This window comes from Apteryx mantelli, chromosome 1, assembly GCF_036417845.1.
Source record: "Apteryx mantelli isolate bAptMan1 chromosome 1, bAptMan1.hap1, whole genome shotgun sequence".
Taxonomy (NCBI): Eukaryota; Metazoa; Chordata; class Aves; order Apterygiformes; family Apterygidae; genus Apteryx; species Apteryx mantelli.
Window position 1 is genome coordinate 188802714 of NC_089978.1, and position 25231 is coordinate 188827944.

Consider the following 25231-nt stretch of genomic DNA (forward strand, 5'->3'; position numbering starts at 1 on the left):
GATTTCTTTCCTGTAGCTTTAGGAGTTTAACTGTTGTGTTTGACTCCTCTATAACCAAGAGGAAAGACAGGCATCTCCAGAGGAGATTCAGCTCTCGGAAAGACTGAACTGTCTTCTGAAAAGAGACTGGTATCACTCTCTTTTCATTGTCTGGAGAGGGACACAAAGACAGTGATACTTTGCACATTGGTGCTACAGTTAAGTGCTTAAGTTAGCAAGGTGGTTTTTTGAACACAGCAGCAGGAGACAGATTCCTTGCTTCTAATTCCCAAGTCTTTTCTGATCAGTATTCTTCCCCAAAAGAAGTTCTCTCTCCTGACTTTTAACATGTATGATAATGAAGGGTTGTTAGGCTGCCTATAAGAATCAAAAAGGCGTGCAAATACTTAAAAATAAATGATTTGCTTCCTGCCACCAACATAAGCCAGTGCAGCAGTATTTACAAAATACTACAGTAGTGTTAGTGGTGGTGGTGGTGGGTTTTCTTCTTTTACGTGCCTGTGTGTGGCAATAAATGCTCAACAGAAATGAGATTTTGAATAATTCTTCAAGGTCTTGTTAGCTGTTCTATGCAAAAGTATTTTAAGAGCATGACACAAATTGTAGAGAACAGTTAGTCTGTCAGACATGCTTATGAGCACCAAATCTTCTCTTACATTTAGGAAAGCACTATAGACATTTTTTTTTCTTAAAGCACCAGTTAGTTAAATGGAAATACTTTATTGTTGTTATTTTCAGGCTAATTAAAAGCTAAAGAAAACACTGTAGAAAGCAAGGAAAGCAATAAGGCTACAGAAGGACTGTTGTTCTTTAGTTACACAGGTATACATATCAGGAGCTATATTTAAATCACAGGTCTTAAAAGCACATTCTTAACCATTTAGTCAAAAATGGCCACCCTATGAGCAAACTGGGGAACACATAAACCTCAGTCTGTACACATGGAAATTGTGTACCCTTGGGATGTACAGGATGCACAAGACAAAAGAACTATTCCTCTATCCTGTCAAACCACTACTTCTTCCTCTTCGCTCACAAGACAATGACGAAACGAAGAAATTCTGCCACCCTACTAAACGTCAACATTTTGTTGCACGAAGTACTGAAAAGCATACTTCTATCCAGCACCTGTCAGACGCAGGCTTGGCAGCAACGATCCACATGTGTATGACCTCCAGGCTTGATTACTGCATCTCATTGTATCTAAGATGAAAAACACACATTGTGAATAAACTCCTGCTGGTACAAAAAGCAGCTGCCAGTCTGCTTAGCAACACAAGTCACTATGAACGCATCGTCCCGGCATGCTGCTCTCTGCACGAACTCCCCACTGATTTCGGAGTTCTGTTGAAGGTCACTGCCATGTTCCTCCAAACTCTCTGTGGGACTGGCCTTAGCTACTTGAGAGGCTGCCATCCCCTTTGCAGTGATGACCTTCTCTGACAGCTGTGTTCCCCTGGAACAAGGAAACTGCCAGCCCAGGGAAGAGGCTTGGAAATGCAGAAGACCTAACTTCTACAGAAGCTAAATCTCCACGAGAGCACTACCACTCAGAAGAGATGAAAATCACTAAAGCTCCTCAGCTGCAAATCTCAGACCTTTGACTCATCTTCGCTTATAACTGATTTCTCTTCACCCAACAAACTGCACTGCACAAACACAAAAATATATTTAATAAGTTTTTTTTTCTTATTGGCCTAGGAAGAACCATATAAGAGAAAGCAATTCTAATTTAGCAGAAAGTTTAAATATCTGCTTAACCTAAGTGTTGGGTCCACTCAAGCCTTGAATGGACTGGGTACCAGCCACCATAGTGTACAATCTTTGCTAGGTGTAAATGTGAAATGTAAATAAATAGTAAAATGAATAAGATTCTCTCATAGCAGGTGTAAAGATGTAGTTTCATTGCAGGGAAAGGATCATATTCACCACGTTCACCCTCATCCAACTCTATTAAAGACAACAGTTACACCTAGGGTTAATTTAGTCCACTGTGTCTTCTGTAATTTGCTTTAATAGTGTTGTGAAATTATAGGCATTAGAACTGGCTAGTGCAACAGTGTGGTCATGCTCCTGCTTTATTCCTGTCAATTTCCCAATTTCTGTTACTTTTATACAGTATCGTGGGCCGCTCTGATTAAAAGCTCAATAAAACATGTTCAACCATTTACATTTTAGTGACACGTTTGACAGAGAGGTCTCTCCTGGGCTGAACAGGAGCACACAAAGAACATGCACAGCAAGCGTGGTGCTTGGTGCCAGGGAGAGCTGTAATCTTGTCTGCTGTCCCCCCAGTGCATCAGAACAAACTACATCACTGCAACAGAGACAACACTGTGCACGTGGGTACAGGACATACTCCATTGCCCAAGATACAAGAAGAAAGCAAAACAACTGAGCTAATGTTAAAAAAATTCAGCCAGCACTAATGTTTATAACTACTATTATTACACCATACTTTTAGCATCGTACAGCTTGTGATAAATGAATCAGTAAAAGAGAAAGTGCCTTGAGTGTTTACACTGTAGAGGTGTCAGAGAAAACAAAACACAGAACTACAATAAATGAGGTCATCATAAACTAAGTTGGTAGATTTTCACTTCCTTGTGAAAGAGCTGGAGCTCAATGTGCACTGAGAGGCTGTTTAATCTAAAAATACAGGGCAAGAAGAAGAAAGAGATTTGGAATGAAGAAAAGACAAAAGCAGAAAGAGATCTTAAGGGTTTAAGATCCTGCTGTGTGGTATACAGAGAGAAGGAAGGCAGGAGTGAAGACAGGTGGAACTTGAAATAAGAGCTATTTGGGAACCAATGGTAATATCTGAAAATAGTGACGGACAGACATAAGAATGGGAAAAGACTTTTTGCAGCTACAGTTTGAAATGGATGACAGGGTATGAGATGCAAGAAAAGCAATAAGAAAAAGCTAAAATCTGAGGTAATAGATTATGACAGCATGGTTCAATAGCTACATTTCAGAACTTTAATATAAAATCTGCATTATAGCCAACTTCTCAGTATGTCCCTGGTCATCTCTTCTTGCAAAATAGCTGGAATTTTGTAATACTTGTTAGTAATTCAAGTTTTCATTACGGCAATACAAAGCTCCCTTCCACTGAGTAGCAAACAAAGCTTCTATAACCCAACAGAGCAGTAGCACTCAACTTCATTTTTAGAGTTTAGCTCACAGTGTCAGATCTTCAGCCCCCAAATCTTTATGCCTTTTCCAAGGTAAAGAAAGATGCAAAGCTGATCTGACAAGAAACCAGAGGTATGTCTTCACGGAGGAATAATTGGGCAGTGTTGGCATCTTTGCTGAAATCATTCCCAAATATCTGGCTTGGAGAGTCATGTGGCTGATGTAGACCTATTATGCTACCTTAACTCATTTAATAGGCCTTAGTTAATTACATAGTGTAAGATAACCTTAGAAATAGGTTAAATCAATATACATAGTAGATAAGCAAAGCATAAATAAACACTGTAGATGATATAGGCCCAGCATGGTTTTGGTCACACTAATATGACTAAGATGCCTGGAAATCACTGCAGGATAGATTTGGAAGAAAGCAGTGAGCCAGAGCTTTCTGTAATCTCAGACCAGCTTGTTAATAAGCAAGCTAAATTTGTTTGCCTTCTACAGATTAGGATACTTTGGTGTTAGTATTATCCAGTTGCCTCATATAGATTAAGGCTGTTTTGTATGAGTAATGGAAGAATACAAAAGGGTTTCAGTACTGAATCTGTGCATGCACACACACCCACACACATACACACAGGATTTTATCTATAAATGCCCAGAGACATTGTTTCTCTCCATTGATTATTAAGGTAGTCCAGAGGTCTAGTTCAGATTTAGAGGTCAAAATTTGTGCTGTTCACATACAAATCATACCATTTCTATGATCAAATCACTACTTGGTCATACAAACTCTGACTTCATTCTCTGGGTCAGGTATTAACCCAAGCAAAATGCAAAGATCCCCACTTTCCACTTCTCCTATAGTAAAGACTGTGTGGCAAATGGGTAACTTGGGACTTTTCTGTTAGAGGATGTAAAGCCATACAGGTATAAAGTCTGTTCCTAGTCTACTGTGGGTATTCTGGCGGCTTTTGAGAGACAAAAGGGAGTGTGGGCAAAACATGTTTCAGTCCTGCATAAGATAATGCTTAAAAGACACAGCTTGAGCTATATCTTGCACTAGTGTTGGACCTTTGCTAGTGTTACACTGATGGAGTCAGATCTACATGATTTGCCCTCATTTTGATAACCCTTTTGACACTGCTCTGTCCATTATGCAGCAGTGATATCTAATAAACCATACTTAGGTTGTTTCTTTACTATAAAACTGTTTTTGAGGATGGTAAAACTGATATTTGTGACACCACATGAGAGGTCAAAAATGTAAGCAAAGATCCATTTAATTTCAAGTTAAGGGAACTGGCATACATGCCCTGATTCTCCACAATCAGACAGTAGTGTAAACTCCTTCACTTCAGATTTACACAGGCATAAAATGAATGCAAAACAGAAAGACAGGCCAAAGGTATCCAAAAATGGGCACAGAACCCTCACAGAAAAAAAGCATACATTCTATGTTCCTATATAGGTGAAGCCAGGAGAAAGGTAAGTATAGTCCAGGGCATCCACCACTTGGAAGTATCCCTTCACCAGTATACAAGTATGGAGAAACCTCATAATATCTCAGATTCACTGGCTAGGATAAAAACCCAGAGCAGCTCCTTCCCTTTCTAATATCCTCAGGGCCCTTACAGATAACCTGGCATTTTGGTTTTCCATAAAAGAAGTTATTCAGTATCTCTGCAGAGACAGATAACTTTTAGATACAGTGGAATGCTGCCATGCTGCCACGAATGGAGAGAGAGAAAATAATTCTACTTAATGATGGAAAGAAAAGTGATGGGACAAACACAGAACTGAGAGCAGGTTCTGTTCTCAATTCCATCACTAATTCCCTGAATGACCAAGAAAAGCATCAAAGCATTTTCAGTTGCAAAAGATATAAGGATTGAGAATCTGCTGCCCAAAATAAATCTTTTTGTCATCATTTGCACTAAGATAAAGGTCAGTGTAACTTTATTGGCAGCCACAGGTAACATCTAATTAATTTGGCCTCAAAAAACTTAATAACTTCCCTTTTCCTCTTTTCCTTTGCTTCAGTTCTCTATTTGTAAAACTGGGGGGCGGGGGGGGGGGGGAGAATTAGCACACCTATCTCCACGAGTTGCTATAAAGATCAATCCCTAATGTCTGCAATATGCAAAACCTTTTTTATTACTGCCAGTGTAGGAGGCAGTGATTTCTTTTGTGATTTGGAAAAGCATAGTACTGTAAGAAATTACAAAAATAGCTTTTTAATGGATGTTTTAAAGGTACTTACAAAAGTTTAAGTGAAACTCAATAGTCTTTCTATCCATTTAAAAAAGTACTTGAAGTTCCCATTTCAAGTCATGCAAAATAACAATAAAAAGAAACCAAGACAAGATTAGACTGATCTTACTGAGTCTTTTATTAAATGAAGTTTTATAATGAATTTCAATGCAAAACCACTGAATCTTTTTGTTTTAATATCTCAGTTTTTAAGGAGTAATTGTGTTCTTTGCATCTGCTGCAGTCAGCAGAACTGCAACAAATTTAAACTTGGGTTTTGGCAATAAAGAGTTTTCTGAAACCAACCTATTTGAATTTTTTCTATAGAAACTGTCTTTGAACATGCTGAGTTTTCAGTATTTCTTGAGCATAATCACAATCATGGGTATCAAAAATCTGACCTTCTGACTAGAGTAACTTAAGTCTAAGTTTCACAGTTCCTAAGGTTCCTCCATTTTAGACTCAACTATACTGCTATTTTCCTTATATACAGGGTGGAGTTAGTGATTTCACTTACAGGCCATTAATCCTCACTCACAGTTTGATGCAGGGTTCTAATATTTCTTAGCTGAGTGGATTAAGAGAAGACCTCTCACACCATATTACAATAAATCCATATTGTACGCAGTACCACACAATAAATTTAAATCTGCACTGTATTTACACAAGCACTTACTTAATTGCGCTTCTGATGTACTACTCTTCAGAATGTATGGGTTGAATTATCTATGGCACTGCTGAATATCATTTTTTAGATACTGTAGCTGTTGTGAGAATAATCTTCCTTTATTTTTAGGCATACTCAACACAAAATGAATGGTACTCTAGTACTCTGGGCATTTAAAGCATTTTTTTCTGACCATAGTCTAAATCTATTTTCTCTATAAAACAGCATCAGGGATGACATACTGACAATAGGAATTTATCATTGATTTCAGAGATGATGATTTCACTCTAGGGAATATGAAATGAAGAGAGTCGAAAGAGAAGACATAGTCTTTATAAAAGGAGAATGGACACCAGATACACCCACAGCTTCTATTTCCAACCGCGTAATAAAGTTACTTGGTTGAACACCCATCCCTCAAAATAATGTAGTCTAAGACTAGCAATAGTCTCTTCTTTCTAACTTTATCAATTTCAACCATGCTCTCTATTGTAGGGAAGCGCTGATTTTATACATCATTTTGTTAGCCGAGAGTGCTGTGATACGCTTTTTCATAATAAAATGTCCTTCCTTCCACTTTTCACTTAACAGAATTTCCAGTAGTTAATCCTACAGACCCTGAAGGAATTTAGAATTAAAGAAATGCTTTGCTGTGTACCACTGCCATCTGCTGCTAATCTCTCCCTGTGGATACAGAAGGTCTTATTTCACCACATATTTAGTGGACTAAAAATCTTCAGCTGAATTTGAATGGTCAATTCAATATTTCTTTTATAATACTTATCAAGCTTCCTCTTCCCATTCCATTATAGAGTTTCTCATCATACATCTTGGCAGACTTATTGAGGTAATGACTTCAGCTCCAGTTCTAACAAGAAAGCTCTTTTTTATCAGTTGGTGAAAAAAGTTTGTTCATGCAGTCATATATGGACTCAAGTAACTGTTTTAGATAGGAGTTGTCCATCTTAGAGACTCCAACAGCTTACACATTTGCCATCTGTACTCAAAGATCTTCAGTAAGAACATGTTATTTCTAGAGCCCGCTTCTGCAGCACTTCTGACACCCCCTCATTCACACCGTTTCTAAGAAGTACATCATGTCATAACGCAAAATTGCTGCATAGTTACTTTAATTTATATGGTACTCTGACTTGAGTTTCTAAGTACATGTAATCAACATAAATGTTCACATAAATATCATCAAGAAGCATGTACAGTTCCATATGAATGAGTATGATAAAGAGGAAAAGAAAATATAAGACTCCAAATCTCATTGATTTATAACTGCATGGCTAACCAAAGCTACAAAAAAAAAAAATCAATTGGACAAGATCTGAGATGCAGGAAAGTGTACCTTCTCCCTTCCACCTTGTCTTTTGAAAAAGATGGAGTCATATCTTTCACCTACAATATTTGGAGAACAGAAAAGCTCACGTTAATATTTGACATTATCCTTCATTCATGTTTAAAGTATCTCAGACCCCTAGGGATTTCAGAACACCTATCAGCATAGGTCTGGAATTAAAAGAAACTTTATGTTCAAAATAAAACGCACAGATAAGTCTAAGATAAAAAGGAAACATGTATTAGACCTCGGTTTCATGTTCACTGCAGTCAGAAGAGAGTCACCTTAACTTCTAAGCACACCACTGTATAACTGTCCAGGTTATCAGTTCTCAGCTTTCTAGATTACATTCTCCTTCCATCTGGAATAGTTCAGCTGACAGGAGAAGCCATCATAGGACTTTCACTAACTACTGAAATCAGTGCAGCATACTACGTCTATGCAGTCTTCCTGGGCAAGAATGTATGGATTTTCTGATCACTTTTGCAGAATTCTCATCTGTCTGCGGGATGTACCTCTTGCATTATTTTGTTGTTAAGGTTTTTTTTGGAGGGTGTAAGGGATCACTAAGACAATAAAGTCAGAAATAGTGTCTCTATGTTTTAATAGTGGAATCAATAACAATTCATTGACAAACAGAATCTTATCACACATACTGAGTTTTCCCAGAGGACCTGACAAGAAATAGCAATAGTTTCAATTTCATAATATTGGAAAATCACACAGTACATACCATCTAAAAAAAGAAAATAAATTTGACTTTATTTTTAAAATCCCAGCCCGAGTTCTGAATTCTCTGGAGGACTGCTGTATATTTCAGGGCATTCAATACAAAACCTGCAGCTTCTAAACAGTGAACATCTCCTTCACTTCCCTGTACCTCCTGAGCCTCCTCCTACCCTCTTTCTGTGCTCCACTTATTTCCTCCCCAATGAAGAAAATATGCATCTTGTTCCTACACAAGTTTACTTTTTGTCTCTTGGACTTCCTAGGAGGAAACTGTTTTCTTGCTTTGGTTATGAAGTGCTCAGCTAGGCAGCTGGAGCTAATGAGCTCTGTGGTGGCCCCTGCTGACAGTAGCTGGGGCTCCACTCTAGTTGTTGAAGGCTTCATGGAATCACCCTCTTTTACATCTTGTCTTCTTCACCCTCCTAGAGAATCTATGAGGGCGCCACAAGAATTTTCACTGTGAGCATCTCACAGTGATCATTGTAAGATGCAGGATAGTAGTTAAGGTGAATGAGTGGTATGCTCCAAAATTGATGAATTAGGTTTAAGTACACTTAGCCGGATTTTTTCCTTTACACAGTGAAGTACCTTCACACAGAACTACAGAACAACACTGTGCTTACAGACAACAGGTATTTGTTGTCTTTGATTCAGGCTAAGACAAAAGGTATATGTTGTCTTTGATTCAGGCTAATTCTAAAAATGTATCTCTCCCTCTGTTCCAACAACCAAGAAAAACTATTTCCATATCCATGTGGCTGGATAAGATACATAACTATAATCCTCTTTATCTACTATCTCTTCCTACCTTTTTTAAGTTCTCTTCAGAACAAGCAAATCTTTGGTGGATTAAGTCTTGCTTTTATACAAACAACTGCAGCTTTTAAACAGTAAAAACAGTTTAACAACCAGCAACAGAACTATTCAAAACATATAGTTCATACGTGAACTCACACTATTGTTACATGAGTGTGAGAGCACAACGGAGCAGATATTTCTGAAAGGGCACACTGCTGTTCAGCACATGTCCTTTTAGTTCCTTTTTGCCTATAGGATTCCAACAATAGATGTTGTTTAAACATTATCTACATCATCCAGAAACAGTAGGTGAAACACTTCGGGGGGTGGGATAGTAATGAGGGTGGAAAATGAATGCACACAAGGCCCAGACATCTCAAAGGGCTCCAGCTACTAGACAATCCCCTGTTTTTACCCTTGGGTGTGTCTACTTGGACTATGGCTGATGCTGGGCAGAAAAGTAGCACACAGAAAAACAGTAAGCCTACCCAACTAATGACCACATCAATTATGGACACCTCTATATGGCATATAGCTTCATGAAAGTATAAAGACAGCTCTTGGTGGTTGTTTGGTTAATGCTAGAAGCACAGATGCTTTCCAGAAAGAATGTAGCTTGAGCTGTAATTGAAACATGCTCCAATGACAGAGGAAAGTTCCAAAGCAATCTCATAAAAGGCAGCTTACTGTCACCATGCTCAATCTCTGCAAGCAGATTCTAACCTTTTGGATTTGTCAACTATTCACAAAAACAGTGGGAACTTCTGGTCTTGTCAACTTAAAAAAGAGACATCTACCTTGATGCCTCAGCCTATGGATATGAGATGAAGGGGGGAATAACAAGTATATTAATTTCTCTGACTGGGAAGAAATTGCAAGCTGCAAGGGGAAAGAATTGTTTAGGACTGTTTGTAGAGAGAACAGATCCAGGGAGAATAAACCTATTAGAGAAGAGAAACATCCACATATACTTGTATCTTATGCACTTTGCTGCAGAAGATATCTGCCACAAAGAATGATATTTCCATCGAAAGATGCAGAAGTGAACCAATCATTAAGGTTGAAACAGTGAGTCTATAAGAGACTTCAGCACCAGGTTCAAGTCCTTCTAAGAACCAGATCTTTACAAAAAAGAATGCTTTTATTATATTATTATATTTTATTATATTATTATATCATTTATTATGCTTTTATTTTATTAGCTCTACCAGAAAATTAAGTAAGATGGAGAACTGAGCTGAGAACCTGGACTACTTTTCCAATAACGATCAGAATTCTCTAGCCAGCATGAAGCAGCTGGATTCTTGTGGTAAACCCATTCATCATCCACTACACTGTCTGGTTTGGAAGCAGAAGATCTGACATTACTAAGGCAAAGATATCTACTGTGGAATGACCCTAATCCTGGAAGATCCATTCTCAGACCACTCTTGTACATTGCCAGTTCTGGACCAAAGTAAAGTGTGTCAGAGTGCCTGAAATATTAATCACATACAGATTAAGCTGAAAGTTGATAGACCAATTCTAAAAATCTATAGAGACATTGGGGACTTGCATCAGCTTGCTTTGCAGGGTACCACACTGTCTTAGTGTTGTGAGTCATCATTTAAACATGGAGAATGAAAGCTCAACGTGTGTCTTCTGCTCTCTTGCATTTCAGGACTCTGTTCCTTCACTCATCCATAACAAACACTCTCTGTCCTTAAGAAAAATCATCACCCAAAGACTGGAAATATGTTTGCCCGGAGAATAAATTGTGAGAAACCAAGTCTGCAAAGGTCCAAGATGAAGTCTAGTATTAGGCAATTCCTTCTACTGTTGCCATGAATTCCATGGCTGCCACTGCTAGCACCTAGCTAAAGACAAGCCTTTTTGAGAATCCAGAGCACTCAGAATTGTCCTGACCCATCTTGAAGTAAAAACATGTTTTGCAACACATCCTGGTGGTTGTGTCAAAATAGATACCCTTAAGGTTAGGAGACACAAACCAAAACCCTTTCTCCAGAACTAATACAAGAATTAGCATCCTGAATTTGAGTGACACATGAAGGCACTCAGTGTTCTTCTTCAGCAGGAAGTCCCTGTCGTTTGGGGAAACCAGTGCCAGAGAATCTACCTCCTATTAACGCAGACTCCAGTAAGAAGTGCCCTTGAAAATGGATAGGTGGGAGGACTGCAGAGTGGCAAAAAGGAAAATTGGCCAGATATCCTCACATTTCTGTATCCAAGAGTCAGTAGTGATAGGAAAACAACACTGGCTCAGCCTGTCCCTGAAACGTTGAAGGAGAGAGAATAAGGCAGTGAAGTTAGAGGGGTTTGTTCCTGCTTCCCAACTGCACTATCAAGGTGCTGCCTGGAGGAGGAAGAACGGGTCAGCCACTACTGAGATGAAAGCACTGAACTTCCTTTGATGTTGCTGTTCCAGTTGTCCAGAGGAGCATAAGGCAAAGCAACTTCCCTGCCATTTGTGTAATGAGAATGGAAGTTGTGGCTTTTCTTGGGTGATTGAGCGAAGACGTCCAAGGAATGGAGTGCAGTTCCTTAGGTCCTTCACCAAACAGAGAACATCATCAACAATAATGGTGGACGTGTTCTTAGAAAGTGGATAACAGGGCAGCATTGTCACAGAATCTTTAAGTTACATTCATATATTGACAAAGAAGACCGGTAACTGTTCAGACAAAACTGCAATGCAGACAAAATGTACAGCCTTTTATTGCAGATGCTCAAGTGTTGCAAGGAAAAACTACTCAACTCACATGGTTTAAATCAAGTCAAGATCAAAGTGGCTTATTGACTTATTAATGACACATAATTAAGGAGCAACCAGTGAACTATACATTCAGGATCAATATCAGGTCTATAACAGATAAACCACAATGCCAGATGCTTACCAAATGTTAACAAACAGCCACAAATTTTTAAGACTAAGCCCCAAAAGTTCTAATCAACACACATACAGTTACAGGTGCGTATCTCCTCTATAAGTGTGGATTACAAGCACACATGCCCTTCCAAGTCTGCACACACCTCCTGCTGCAGATGTGGGTGCTGCAGTTTTATGTGTGTTTGCGTTGCTCCCTACGATCTGCTAAATCATACAGTGGTGAAAGAGCACCCCCTAAGATCACATATGCAGACTCAAGGTGCAGATCACTGCTTGGTGCACCATGTAATGTCAGTCCACTAGTTGGATGCAGGATGCTCACAACAACCAGAAAGGGCGGAGGCTATGTCTGGCCTAGGCAGACATGATGCCGGTGGAGCAACTTCTGGCAGTGTCAAACTAGATTTTGCCTGCTGGTCTGTTACCCTCTTCTCTCTCCTCACTCTCAAATTTCCATGCTTCGTTTATACTTCATTTCAAGCTGATTTCAACTGAATTTTTTTTTTTTAGAAGTCTCTCGGTAATTCTCTGTTTACTGGTTAATCCATCTGATGGTCATCGTCTTCAGTATTATTAGGTTTTTGGCAAACACCCTCTAAGACGGTTCTGGGTACCGTATTCACACACACTGTTTACACTCACATTGCTCTCATATCAGCTGTTGTTATCCAGGCCATTTTGCCAAGATGGGGACATAAGAATTCCCCCACACTCAAGTACTTATGACCCATTGCCTGGATTTCTCAAAAGCCACTCAACAAATATTGAGGGCATCAGATGAATGAGGAAGATTCTTGCTGCATAATCCACATACTCTTCTTGACAAGCTCTGATAACATTCTGGGTTTTACTACAATGCTTGCAGGTTCAGAATTACTAAACTGACAGGAATGGACACACTGGTGGAAAAGAGATAATGATCCAGACAAACCAGAAATGTGTGTACGAGTTTAAAAATAGCGGGGAAAATTTCCCACATATTTGAAAGAACTCCTAAAATGATTTTTGCTTGTCATAGAAAGCTGTCAGATAATCATTTCAAGACACATATGCTTTAGAGCTTTACAGAAACCCTAGGTTAAATTTGGGGGCCCGACTTTGGGGACTCCAAATTCTTACTCTTGAGCTCTGAAGTAGAGTTGACTGTAGCCTTCTTCAGAAGAAAATCCTGGGGCTTCTACTGCTAGCATATGTTCTACCAAGTGTATGTTTTAAATCCCAGAAAATGGTTATCTTCATGTAATAAAGATTACCTGCTGTGGGGATGAGTTGAAGGAATTCACTGGCTGGAAAACAGATGAAATAACAGGGATGAAGCAACCTCTGGCAATGCCTGGTCAGAATTCAAATGAGAAGCTAATGGGAGAATAAAAAAAAAAGATAAAGCTGGAAGAGGCAGATAATTGTAATCTAGAGCACATGAAAAGATGGCTACACTATCAATCAATGAATAAATAATAGCATGATCTGACTTGATTGGATGAACTCATATGACACAGGCAGAGTCCACCTTATATAACTAAGTACTAGCTCATGAGGAAGAACAGGATGCGAGCAAATTCCTACCCCACAAACACTGAAAATACAAAATTAGCAAGTCTCCCATGACTGAGTGTTTGATCACCCTTGTGTTTCCATGAATTTACATGTGGGTTATCATCTGGAGACAGAACAATTAGCTACAGAATGGCTTTGAAACTGGACTGGCCCTTAAGAAAAGGAAAGAAAAGCAAAAACAGAAATACAGAACTAAAATAGCAACCGGCATTGTGCCTGATTTTCTGAATGGAGAGAAACATGTTGCCTCCAATGGTGTTATTAGTCACATTCCTGCGCAGTCCTGGCAAATGAGTTTAGTAACATATATCATGCTCCTTCCATTTCATGCTTCACGGTTTAATTTCATTTCCACTACTGAAGTACAGCAGAGTCATTAGCTATACAGTATTTCAGATGCCACAGCAAATTCAATTATAGTTTTATTTTGTCATTTGATACGTCAGTGGAACAGAAACAATCAAAAAGATTGACACTGATCATAATCTGAATTGTCATGCCCAATCCTTGACAGAGGCATGACTTAGAAATGATGTCAGTCATTCAAGGCTCCTCACTCTCCAAGCTGTCACGGAATGTGCATCAAAATGGTGGAGTTTTCACTGCTCGTGAATAGAACAATATACTATGCTTTGAAGAACAATATCTCCTGGAGAGATGGGTTATTCTTTCACTCTCACACACATGATCTAACAGTAAACATTTGTGGCAGTTCAGACTCTCCTTTTATTAAAAAGATATGTACAATAATTTAGAAACTTTATTATTTTTAGTGGCCATATTACACATTCTTTCAACACTTTTTTTAAAACTGGTGTCCTGTCCTGTACTAAAGCAGGTTTCACTTTTAGCCACATTAGTATTTTATTTTCTACCTATTTGCATTGCAGTGGTTTCATGTATCTGCCATTTTCAGCAACAAGAGTTTTTATAGCATCAAGGTTGCTACTTTGAACATGCCCTAACAACACATACACATCCTGAGATAAAAACAAAGAGGTAAATCAACCTAAATTTTGCCTAGTGGCAATGAATCATTCCTCTAGAATATCGAAGTAGATAGATAGTCATGTCTCAGAGCAAATGAGGACAAGAATAATGTTCTGCCTTAATAGACGCATGAGAAACACTTCAAGATCATTTAATATCTTGTTCTTCTATTCTACAGCTAATTGCTGTTCTTCAAGATCACAATGGCAACAAAACAGTCAAAGGTAACTATCTCCAAATACTGTTAAAATTCTTGCTAATGGAGTATGCAAGCCATCAAAAATGGCTTAATGGGATTAAGTAAACATCCATTCTTATTACCAAAATGGTAAAGAATAAAGCAGAGAGACCACAGTCTACAGGTACTGGATATCTATCAGAAGATAACATCAAGCTATGGGTTTATTAAAGTGTAATATATGTGCTCCATTACTTCACCCTACACTGTATAGTATATTAAACCTTTATGTTGTAGATTTATAGACACACCAGCATTTACAAGGTGAAAATGAAGAGCTAAGCAAATGTACAACATTTACTGCTGTTGAATATTTCTATGCAAAGTACAGCAAATATATTCCCTGCCTGTAAGGTAGGGAAGGAGCAAGGCCAAGAAGGCACCAGATTCAAAGTAAGACTTAAGCAGATGTAGGTGCCTGTGTCCAAAATTATGATTAAAAAAAAAAAGTACTCAGAATCACGTAACTATGTAAATAACAAAAAACTGCTAAGAGCCTCTCTGTTCAGTCTAAAAGACACATAGACTATAGATTGTATTTATAATGCATTGTAGTTATGCCTTAGTTATGTATTATAGCTAAGTATATGTCTTATAGGGGTTTTTTTTCAGAAAAGAGAGGTTATACATCAGTGGCTAGAGTACTCTGAAACATGTAATTCATGCACACATTCAGAATATAGGTCCCACCACAAAGAAATCAAAGACATTTCTGTCTTCAGGGTAACTTCAACAGTCATGCTCAGGCCCTGTTGTCCCTTCTGCTTTGTTCAGGAATATAAAAACCAGAATATTCCTTAATTTTTGCTCACCTGCACAATGTGAACCATTGTGCCTGCACCCTGGCCACAAGATGAAAGGGTTTTGTGGGAAAAAGAAAGAAACAGTGAACAAAAATGAGGGAAAATGAACTGTTTCCTACTGCTAGGAAACAAGCTCTGTCTTTTACTGACAAGCCACATGAGGATGGCCACAAACTGTTCTACATATTCACAGTTTCTGAGTTGGGACTCGGAGCCTTTTATACAAACAGCACTTTCAGGACCACCCAATATTGTTTGGCTCCTTCTATAACGGCAGCATGAAACACTGAGGCTGTGAATGGAGTGCTAAATGGCTCGCTCAGTAAGTATCAGGAAGGAAGAAATTTCACAATATGAGGTCAACAAAGCACCAAAAGATAAGGGATCTCTTCTTATCTTTTAAGATCTCCCAAAAGATAAGGGAGATGTGGCTGAAATAGCCTAACCTGAATTTCCTATAAGGCTTTAGACAAATTGCTAATCAAAGACTTCTATGGAAACCCAATAGCCAGAGCTTTAGGTCTTTATGTTGACAAATAACTGATTAAAAGACAGCAAACGGAAGGTATGTAGGTTAGACAGACAGCTCCCGTAATGGAGGGAGGTCTTCAGTGGAGTTCCACAGGGATTTGTGCAGTGGATGCAGTCGTTCATCATATTCCCAAGCAACCTAGTACAAAGGGTGAGCAGTGAGGTGTGAAAGCTTTGTAATGATATTAAGTTAGTCACAGTAATAAAGATGATGGCTGACTGTGAAGAACTGAGGAAGGCCCTTATGGGAAAAACTCCTTGGGCAATAAAATGGCAGATGAAATTCAATGTAGATGAATGTAAATTGAGGCACAGGAGAAAAAACAATTCTAGCTTCACATATAAAATGATGGCCCCTGAGCTAACCGTTATAGCTCAGGAACAAAATCTTGAGGTTATGATAGACAGTACCATGAAAACACCATCTTAGTATTCCATATTGTCAAAAAAACCCAAAATGTTAAGAGTTATTAGAAAAGGAACAGAAAATCAGAGAACATCATTACATCACTGTAAAACCCATAGTTCATTCACATCTTGAATACTGTGGGCAGTTCTGGTCCCCTCCCTATCAAGAAGGATATAGGAAAACTGGAAAAAGTTCAAAGAAGGGCAAATATATAGAACAACTTGTGTATGAGAAACAACTTATTAGGCTAGAGTTCATCAGTCTGAAAAAGAGATGAATTAGAGTAAATACGATATATGTCTACAACAGGGAGAAAGTGCACAAGGATAAATTGTTTGCTGCCTCTTCAGTAAAAGAACTAAAGGCATCAAATGAAGTTAGCAGGAAACAAGTTCAAAACAAAAAAAAAGGAGGTGATTCCTTATACATTGACCACTGGCACTTATTGCCAAAGAATGTTGTGGATGCTAGAAAAGTACCTAGATTAAAGAGGAGATTGGGCAAGTACAGGGTAGAGAAATCCATCAAGAGTTATTTCATATATAAAACCACACGTAGTTTGAAAGGATATTAGAGGAAATTATCATATATGATTGGTTTGTTCTTATTCTTCCACAGGCTTCTGCTTATAGTCACAGTTGGAGGCAGGATACTAGCCTGGATGGATTTTTGGTCTGACCGGGTGTGACTATTATGTTCTTATGGATGCAGCCTGAGCTTCAACAGAGTGCACATGACAGAAAAAAACTCTGTTTTAGGAATCTACAGATTTAGAAGCAACCTGATTCCTACTTTGTTTGCAAGGAGACATGTTCATTTAAATATATCAGATATTGATGTTAACAGTGTCAAGGACCACATGGACAGGCTCTAGTTCTCTAGCGCCTCAGACCCTCCCTTATAAAATCTTCTTTATCTGACAATCGAGTGTATAAACTTGACCCTAGGCATAAGAAGCTTAAGGAAAACCAGAAGTAAATTGATCTACTGAGTAAGACAGAACCCAAGGGTGCCTACGGTAAGAAAACTAGAAGGACATCTTAACCTGAAAGAATATCGTATAAGCTTGTATTTCCCTTACAAAAGTTATCACCCACAGAAATAACAGTTTCATAAATGTTACAATGTACAGGCTGCCAAAAGTTCAAAGGTTTATCCTATGTACCACAAGTTGTAGAGTACCAGATTCAGATCTCACAGAGGATGTCCACTAGACTTGTGAACCAGTCACAGGCCTAACTAGCTACAATCAAACCAGCCACTTAAGACATATTAGTCTCATAAGATGGGAAAATACAGAAGCCTCCTTCACCACAGGATGAAGATAAAAAATGACTGATAAAGAAATGTGAATGAAAAGAACAGAAGCAAATTTCTCTCTTTCAGCACCAGCAGAGTCAGAACACAGAGCACAGTCAGATTTGTCCTCTGGAATCACAAGGCCCAAAACTTGGTCTGTTTGCCTAGATAAGTATATTTCCTGGAGTTTTTTCAGCTAGCACTGGAAATATCACAAAAAAGAGAACCCCTCTCACAGAAGAATATACAAGCTCTATGAAAGAGAGCAGCAATCCACCACAAGTTATACATGGTGAGGTACTGGCATGATCCTGCAGGTGCACCTAGTGGTATAGATCTGTTGCCCGGGAAACTTAACACAGGCTCAGGCAGCTTGCATATATGCTGGTCAATATCCACTTCCACTGATGAGGAAGAGTATATGTGGATTCATCACTCAGTAATAACCTTTTCAAATCCCAATACTGACAAGCCTTAGATTGGAGCTCTCCCATCTCCATATCCACCGATCCAAGAGGATAGGATGTTTGTCTGTCTTAGTCCTGGATAATAAGTCAGTGGAACAACTGGTGACCTATCACTCTTCCAACTAGTCTGTACTGGAAGTACTACTTCCCACTGGTTCCTCTGCTGCGGTGGTGAAAGGCAGAAATGGTCCTAGAAGGATTCATGGCCTCAAGCAAGGGAAGAGTCAAACTGAAACCAAACCACCATGCTGGAAAGAGCAGCAGGAATTGTGACAGTGATTCAGCTTAAACTCTAAGGTACTATGCCAAGGACTGTGCTAAAGCAAAGCACTGAAAGATATCTTGGTTTCTCCTGTTTAGAAAAAAAACCCAAAAAACTATAGTCATACAGAACTGGTCAAAACTAGTTTGATGAATAACAGATTAAACCATCCCTTGAGTTTATCCTTGTTCATCATGATGAGAACCAGAGCTGTTTCTACTGCTCAGTGATCACTCAAACCTACTCAATTCCCTCTAGCAATTAATGAGGGGAAAGAAACTCTCAATTAAACTACTTTCCAGAAGGAAGGTAAATGGGAATAAGACCACTTGCCAAGAGGATCAGCCCCTGAAACATTCATGGAGTTTAGCACCAGTTTCCAGCAGAAAGTTCAACATTTCACCTTTTTCAGCTTTTGATAGTCCTAGTAACCAGGGTCTAAGGAAGATGTAACTAACTTTACTGGATACTTCCACTGTTTAGAGTCATTCACATGTATGTAGGGCTTCTAGGTAGGGATATATCTTTAATGCAAATAGCAATGGCAGTTGGTGTGCAAATCTCTCCATGTGGTATGAGCATCATTCATAGCACAGGGCCTGTATGTGATCTTCGGAGAGCTCACAAAACCATCACCTGAAGCGGAGAACAACAGTATTAGCAGTCTAAAAGCTAACAAGGTTTGGAAAGAAGCAGGAAAGCTCTCTCATCAGGAGACTGTGAAGAATGGAGGAGGCTCTGCCCTCTATAGCAATGCTCAATGCCATCCACTCCTGAAGGCATACTCTTGAGCATGCCTTACCTCACATGCTCAGGAGTGGGCCCCTCACAAAAATACAGCTGCAGCAGGTTGTTCATTTTTACAGATATGGCCAGGAGTCTACCCAACGCTAATCGTCAGAAATTTTGCCCTGGAATCAGTTCCTTCCTCAGCCTGCTCACATCCTCCCAGAAGAAGGCCCTAATTGCCAGTTTATAGGCCTGTCTGGGTGAAATCCAACCTTTTTTCAAAGCTATCCTACTGTGCCAAATCCTGTGGTTTCTGTCTCAAAAGCACTCTCCATGAGAACAGAATGCACATTTTATGAGTGCAGGAGAGCATGTCAAAGCAAGTTCAGAATATACTTCCCTGGCTGCAAAGATGAAAAAGTGCAGAGAGATAGTGTTTTGAACCCATTCCCCCTTCACAGTCTTATTTAGAACATCTAACACTTCCTACAGACTTCAGAAGGGATGATTACTAGTCCTAGAAGCTCCTATCTGTAGGTACAAAGGAAGAAGCTCCTTCCCACACTCACTCCCTGTGCAGCTACAGTGCGGTCCCATTTCCATTACACACAATGGGAAGAATATCACTGATTTTATTGGGAATTCAGTCACAACCTGTCAGCAAACTAGCCAGTGAGCTAAGAAGTGGTGATGGGGGTGGCTCACTTCTGCCTTTTAAATCCAAAACAAACAGCAATCCAAAACGTATTTTCCCATTTCAAGTACTTTCCCAATTTAATAAACCTCTTCTTGCTGTATTAGGGCAGTATTATTTTTTACTGATTGCTCATTTTGAAAATTGAATCCCGTCTGTTTTGCTTTATCCTTGCTTACTTCCAAAGTTCCCAATTAAATAGAGAATAAGATCTTAATTCCAGTGCGGTTCAAATATACTGAAGTAAAGGCAACATCTACTTTTTCATCTTCTGCTTTATAGTCTAAGGATGGGTGACTTCTTTGTAGAAACTTCTTAAAACACTGGAAAATATAACTACTGCAGTGAATGTGAAAATGTGTAAAGGTTCCATTATGGCTTTTTCTTTTCCCAAACAGGATTGGAGGACTTCATAATAAGCAACAATCCCAGAGATGATTCAATTCACTTTGATATCACTTCCATCCTGGGTTTTGCATGCAGAAAGTCAAGCAAATTCAAATACTATAAACAACATGATAATTTATTTTCATATAGAATAGGATTGTTGAAGTTAGGGAAAGATGAAGCCGCTTCACAATGATCTAAGTTATCAAGTTATGTAAATATATGACCCAAACACTCAGGCTATGTGGGAGTTTTGCACCAAGGCATATGCTGTCTGCTCTCCTCTGCTACTAATACTCCCCTGCCTGACATTTCTGCTTTTTCTCATGTTCCTAGGCTTAGCTGCCCTTAAACACTGTCATTTCCATAGACTGACCCATATATTTTGCCTGGATTTGCATTGCAGAAGCAATTTCAATATTCTCACTTGCTCTGAGGAACTAAACACCTGAATTTGGAAATCTGAAGAGATTTTGGAGAATCTTCACCTATCAGAAGTATGAAGAGTTTGACATTTCCACCAGTCAAAACCACTATTGCTGATTAAAACATGGATTACAGTTCTATACAGAAACAGTCTGTTCATGTTAGCACCACGCAATATAACATTTCTCTTGCAATTAAAATGACTAAAACCAAATGTCACTTTTTAAAGGAAATTGAACAAAAACTGTTTGGATGTGTCTTCCCCCCAAATCCAGTTTTGATTTTACTTCAAACTCAGCAAATTCCAATAAAAGACACAGAGAATAAGCTACACTACATAAAATGTTTTTAAAATTTGGCAATGAGGATTATGAGAAAAGGTCAGAGGGAAAAGCAAGCATGTGAAGAATTTATCTGAGGCAGGCAGCAAAGTAGTCAGTGGGCTGCAAGAGTGATGGACTGTTCAGTTTGTGCCTGAGAGAATGGGAATCAGCTGTGCCAGGAGTGTGACCTTCTCAGAAACTCATCCCCATTTACATAGTGTTCTGCTGTTGCTTGGAGAAGGAAAAGAAGGAGAAGGAGAAGAAAGAGAACAACAAGGATGAGTGCAGGGGAACCACTGGTTGATACCACCACCCCTACTGGTAGCAGGAGCAGACAGTGTTGGTCTCTCGGAATCTCTTCTAGCTCTCTGATCTGCTCCCACCTTTATCTTTCTTCTTTTTCTGAGCCATCCAGCAGACACAAGTGGGTGAGATACAGTTTTGAAGAGGACCTGGGCTGGGAGTAGTAGTAATTGACGGAATAGGGGAAGGTAGCTGTTGGTGCTGGAGAGAGAACTGACTGGGTGTGGGATCCTATATCCCCCAAAAGAGGGAAGAAGAGCAGTAAAGGTAATATTGGTGGGAAGACATGTGTGGGAGGAGAGAAAAAATAGCAAGCATAATCTCTGTCAATCCCTTTTCCCTATCCAGAGCCTCTTAAAACTTCATTGAGTTTCCTAACTCCCTCCTCTACAACCACCATGCCTCTTAATTCCCTTCCTGCATCCTAAGCATTTCCTAAAACCCATTGATCCTCCTAGCCCACGCCCTATGCTATTCCTAAAAACTAATAGAATGAGCCTAGTTTACAACCAACCTCCCCTCCCCAAACTGCCCCTGCCAAAGCCAGTCTGCCCCCCTTTAGTGACAACCCCATCCACTACTGGAACCTGCTGTGGCACAATCCAGTTTTGCCTCCATTGCTGAGAAGACCTGAGAGGGCTTTGAATACACGGAAAGGGGTCAGGATTCTAATACCCCTTGAACTCAGCAGTTTCCATATCGCGTGAAGCCTTATGTGCTTTATATAGTGCTGCATGTTTCATTGTGACAATTCTTTTTCAAGGAGATGAAGAAAAGAGGAACTGAAAATTTGGAATGTTTCCTAATGCGGTGCAACCAATACGAAATCTACCATACCACTGGAGCCCTAAGTCACATATGTACGATGAACATGACCCCTCTTAATTCAGTTTAGCTCATCAATCACTTTTCCTTGAATATTTGTATAAAGCTGTGGAAGCCCATAAAAAAAGGGTGAAGCTAATGGTATTTAGAAGTAGCCATGAATTTTACTACTGATTTCCTAGAAATCCACATTAATTGAAAACATCAGTCGATGCACCAATTCTACAAAGTCCTTACTGTAAGCTTGTTTGGACAGATGATTTGCTAAGTACTCAATTTTCATGGCCACCATTTCACAGTTTGTAATTTGTCTCGGAGAAGCCACTGACACAGAGTGCACAATATCCTGAAAAAATCTTTGATGTTCTTTATTTTTCCTTGCCTGTTGTACAGTAAGCTCCAAACATAAAATACATGGAGGATAAATTGAGAGAAACTCAAATGACTCTTCTAAGATTATTCCTATAGTCTTAAAGACTTTAGTCTTACAATCTTATAGTCATTCCTACTTCAAACTATTCCTATAGTATTTTCTCCTAACACATATCACAGTCATGGAATTCATCCACCTTGACTTGTTTCTTTGCTTACACTGAGACTGCTGCAGTCACTGGCTACACTTTACAAATGCTGAGATTATTTTCCATTCATGAGAATGTGATATATAATAAACATTCACTATCAGGTAATGCTCTCTGTGTTAACGAACCCTTCCAAAATTATGTTGATTATTTTGAGTTAACAAACTGAGGTGTCAATGAATCATTAGGAAAAAAATAGAGATTAATTTAGACCCATTCTGTAATCTTAAAAATCATGGACTTCTTTCCCCAATACAAATTAATGTCTTGCTGACTTCAGCTACTAATGTCACAGTCATAACTGTTAAAATTCTTACCTACATTCATCATAAAAATCTAATCTTACTAAAAAAAGAAATAAAAATGCATTCACTTTTCATTACTTTGTGTTTAAAACATGCTTTTCCTGAACAATCAAAACACATTTGCACATATTTCATTTTGTTTGCGGTTAGCTGTCATTTTCTGTTTTTCTTTGACTACATAGATCTTTGGATTGCCAGTATTTCAGGAAAGTGCCTTTGTAAAGATTGTAATTCAAGTGAAAAGCAGCTTCATGAAAACATTTAATCTTTTGTAAAAGTTTATTCTTCTAAAATCCTAAATTAGAGACAAACTTAATCTGATAGTTTCACTTCAAACAGGCTATATTCTGGGATGTAATTGTCTTTCTTTCTTTCACCTCCATCCTTCTTGATCACATCATTCAGATAATTTTACTTCTTTTCTCCTTTTCAGTAGACATGTTTCATTTGAGCCATTACTCTGTTTCATTATATGTCAAGTCACGACATTAGTTCATAACAAAGAAAGGACACAGTTCTGTCCTCAGAGAAGTCAATGGAAAAGTTCCCACTCACAGCAGAAGGAACAAAGTTGTACTCTGATTCATTTTAACTGAAACTCTCTTGGACTCCCAACTAATTACATATCCTACCATTATGCCTTCTTGCCTTTGTTAGCTCTCTGCTTATCTGGGTTGAAATACTGGTGTTACTTCAAGACACTCAGGCTTCTCCCTCCTCTTTTCCTCCCACTTCCTCTCTCCCTCGAAACCAACAAACACATTCCTTTTGTTTTTCTTTTAAAATGTAATAATATTATATTTCTTACCATCCATGCTGTGACAAAATCTCCCATCCAGGTCCCCACTGCGGCTACCTTCATAAAATTTTCATTCCTGATGCCCATGAAGTCTGTTATAATGTATGCACTGGGGAGACAAGAATGCAGACTGTAAGCTATACACGTTTGCTTGATTCAGTTATAGAGAATTTGCTTTAGCAACAAAATTTATGATTAACTGTGAAAATTTCCCATTTCTTGCATAATCACTTGTTCTGCTAGATCTAAGTGCTGACATAGTACTGACCCTGGATGGGTCAAATCCAATTAGAAATGGAAATGTGAATCTGATTTTACAACCCATGTCCATTTTGAAGGGGCTAAAATAAAGATAGGCAAAGGCTTTAGGATTAGGTAAGTCTTCTAGAAATATAAACTATTTTACATTTTTTAACTCTTCCTGAATATAAATGGAATTTCAACATTCATTGAATCGGTGACTTTTCAAAACCTTTATGAAGAAAAATGAAGATCTTTAACTTCTCTTTATAAACATAATTGAGCCACTTGACTTTTAACTCTATCAGTTATGTGACCACATGTTTTTTAACACAACATTGCAGGCAAGCTTTGCAGAATTTTAGTGAGAAGCTGCTGTTTCTCATTTTATGCATTATAATTTCATATATATATTTTACTTAAATCCAAGGAAAGCATCTCCACTCTGCTTAAATAGTGTATAGGTAGGATTTAAAACATCCTGCAGTAACCTGACCTGTACTCCGAAGTTCAGTATGATGCTATAAGGACAATTTAGGAGCTAAATTTACTTGTGCTGGATTAACATTCTCTGGTGCAAAAGGCATAGCTTTTAATATATTCATTTCTTTTGCTAAAGGTCTTTTGTAGTCTTTAGGAGGACATCCTCCTCCTCAAGAGCTAACACACTGAATAATGGTATCCCTTATATTTTAATTTCTCAAGTGGAATCTGTGTTTTCAAAACACAGATTTCACAGCTTGTAAATACAGCTTATATAATGTTATGCATATTTAAGGATGCATACAACTGACGCAGTTGCATGTAACAACTTCCTTGAACAGTGTATTATCCATTATTCAAATCTTAACATTATTATGTATCCAATGTTATCATGTCTAGGAGCAACTGGATCAGTGCGAGTTGATCCCACTGTCTTCGGCAGTCCTATTAAAACCTAAAGATTTTGTCAAGATACAGGATCTTGTCGGCACAAATCCATGCATCACTGCTTAGAAGTAATTTAATATGTACTGGAGCAGAAAGTATCAATGTCAAAGAATGGTTTCATAACAGATGTATAAAACTGCATACACTAATTGCTCTTTTGATTATACACATTTGGCGACCTTTTAGCTAATATGTCACTAATAAAAATACCATTTATTTTTTAATCATTTGAATAGCAGATAAATGCTGGCTTAGATTTTCTGTTGGAATTAAAACAAAAACATTTTTTCCAAGCTATTTTTAATTATGTTCCCTG

At 38.5% G+C, this 25231-nt stretch overlaps 1 protein-coding gene across 2 annotated transcripts in view; it reads right to left on the minus strand.

Moving 5' to 3' along the window:
• Positions 1 to 25231, minus strand: part of TMEM117 (transmembrane protein 117) — a 224456-nt gene that overhangs the window by 100712 nt on the left and 98513 nt on the right. For both annotated transcript variants that reach the window (XM_067289948.1, XM_067289949.1), the window contains exon 4: positions 23755 to 23854. In XM_067289948.1, the coding sequence (XP_067146049.1) occupies positions 23755 to 23854 (100 nt within the window). The remainder of the gene's footprint in view (positions 1 to 23754; positions 23855 to 25231) is intronic.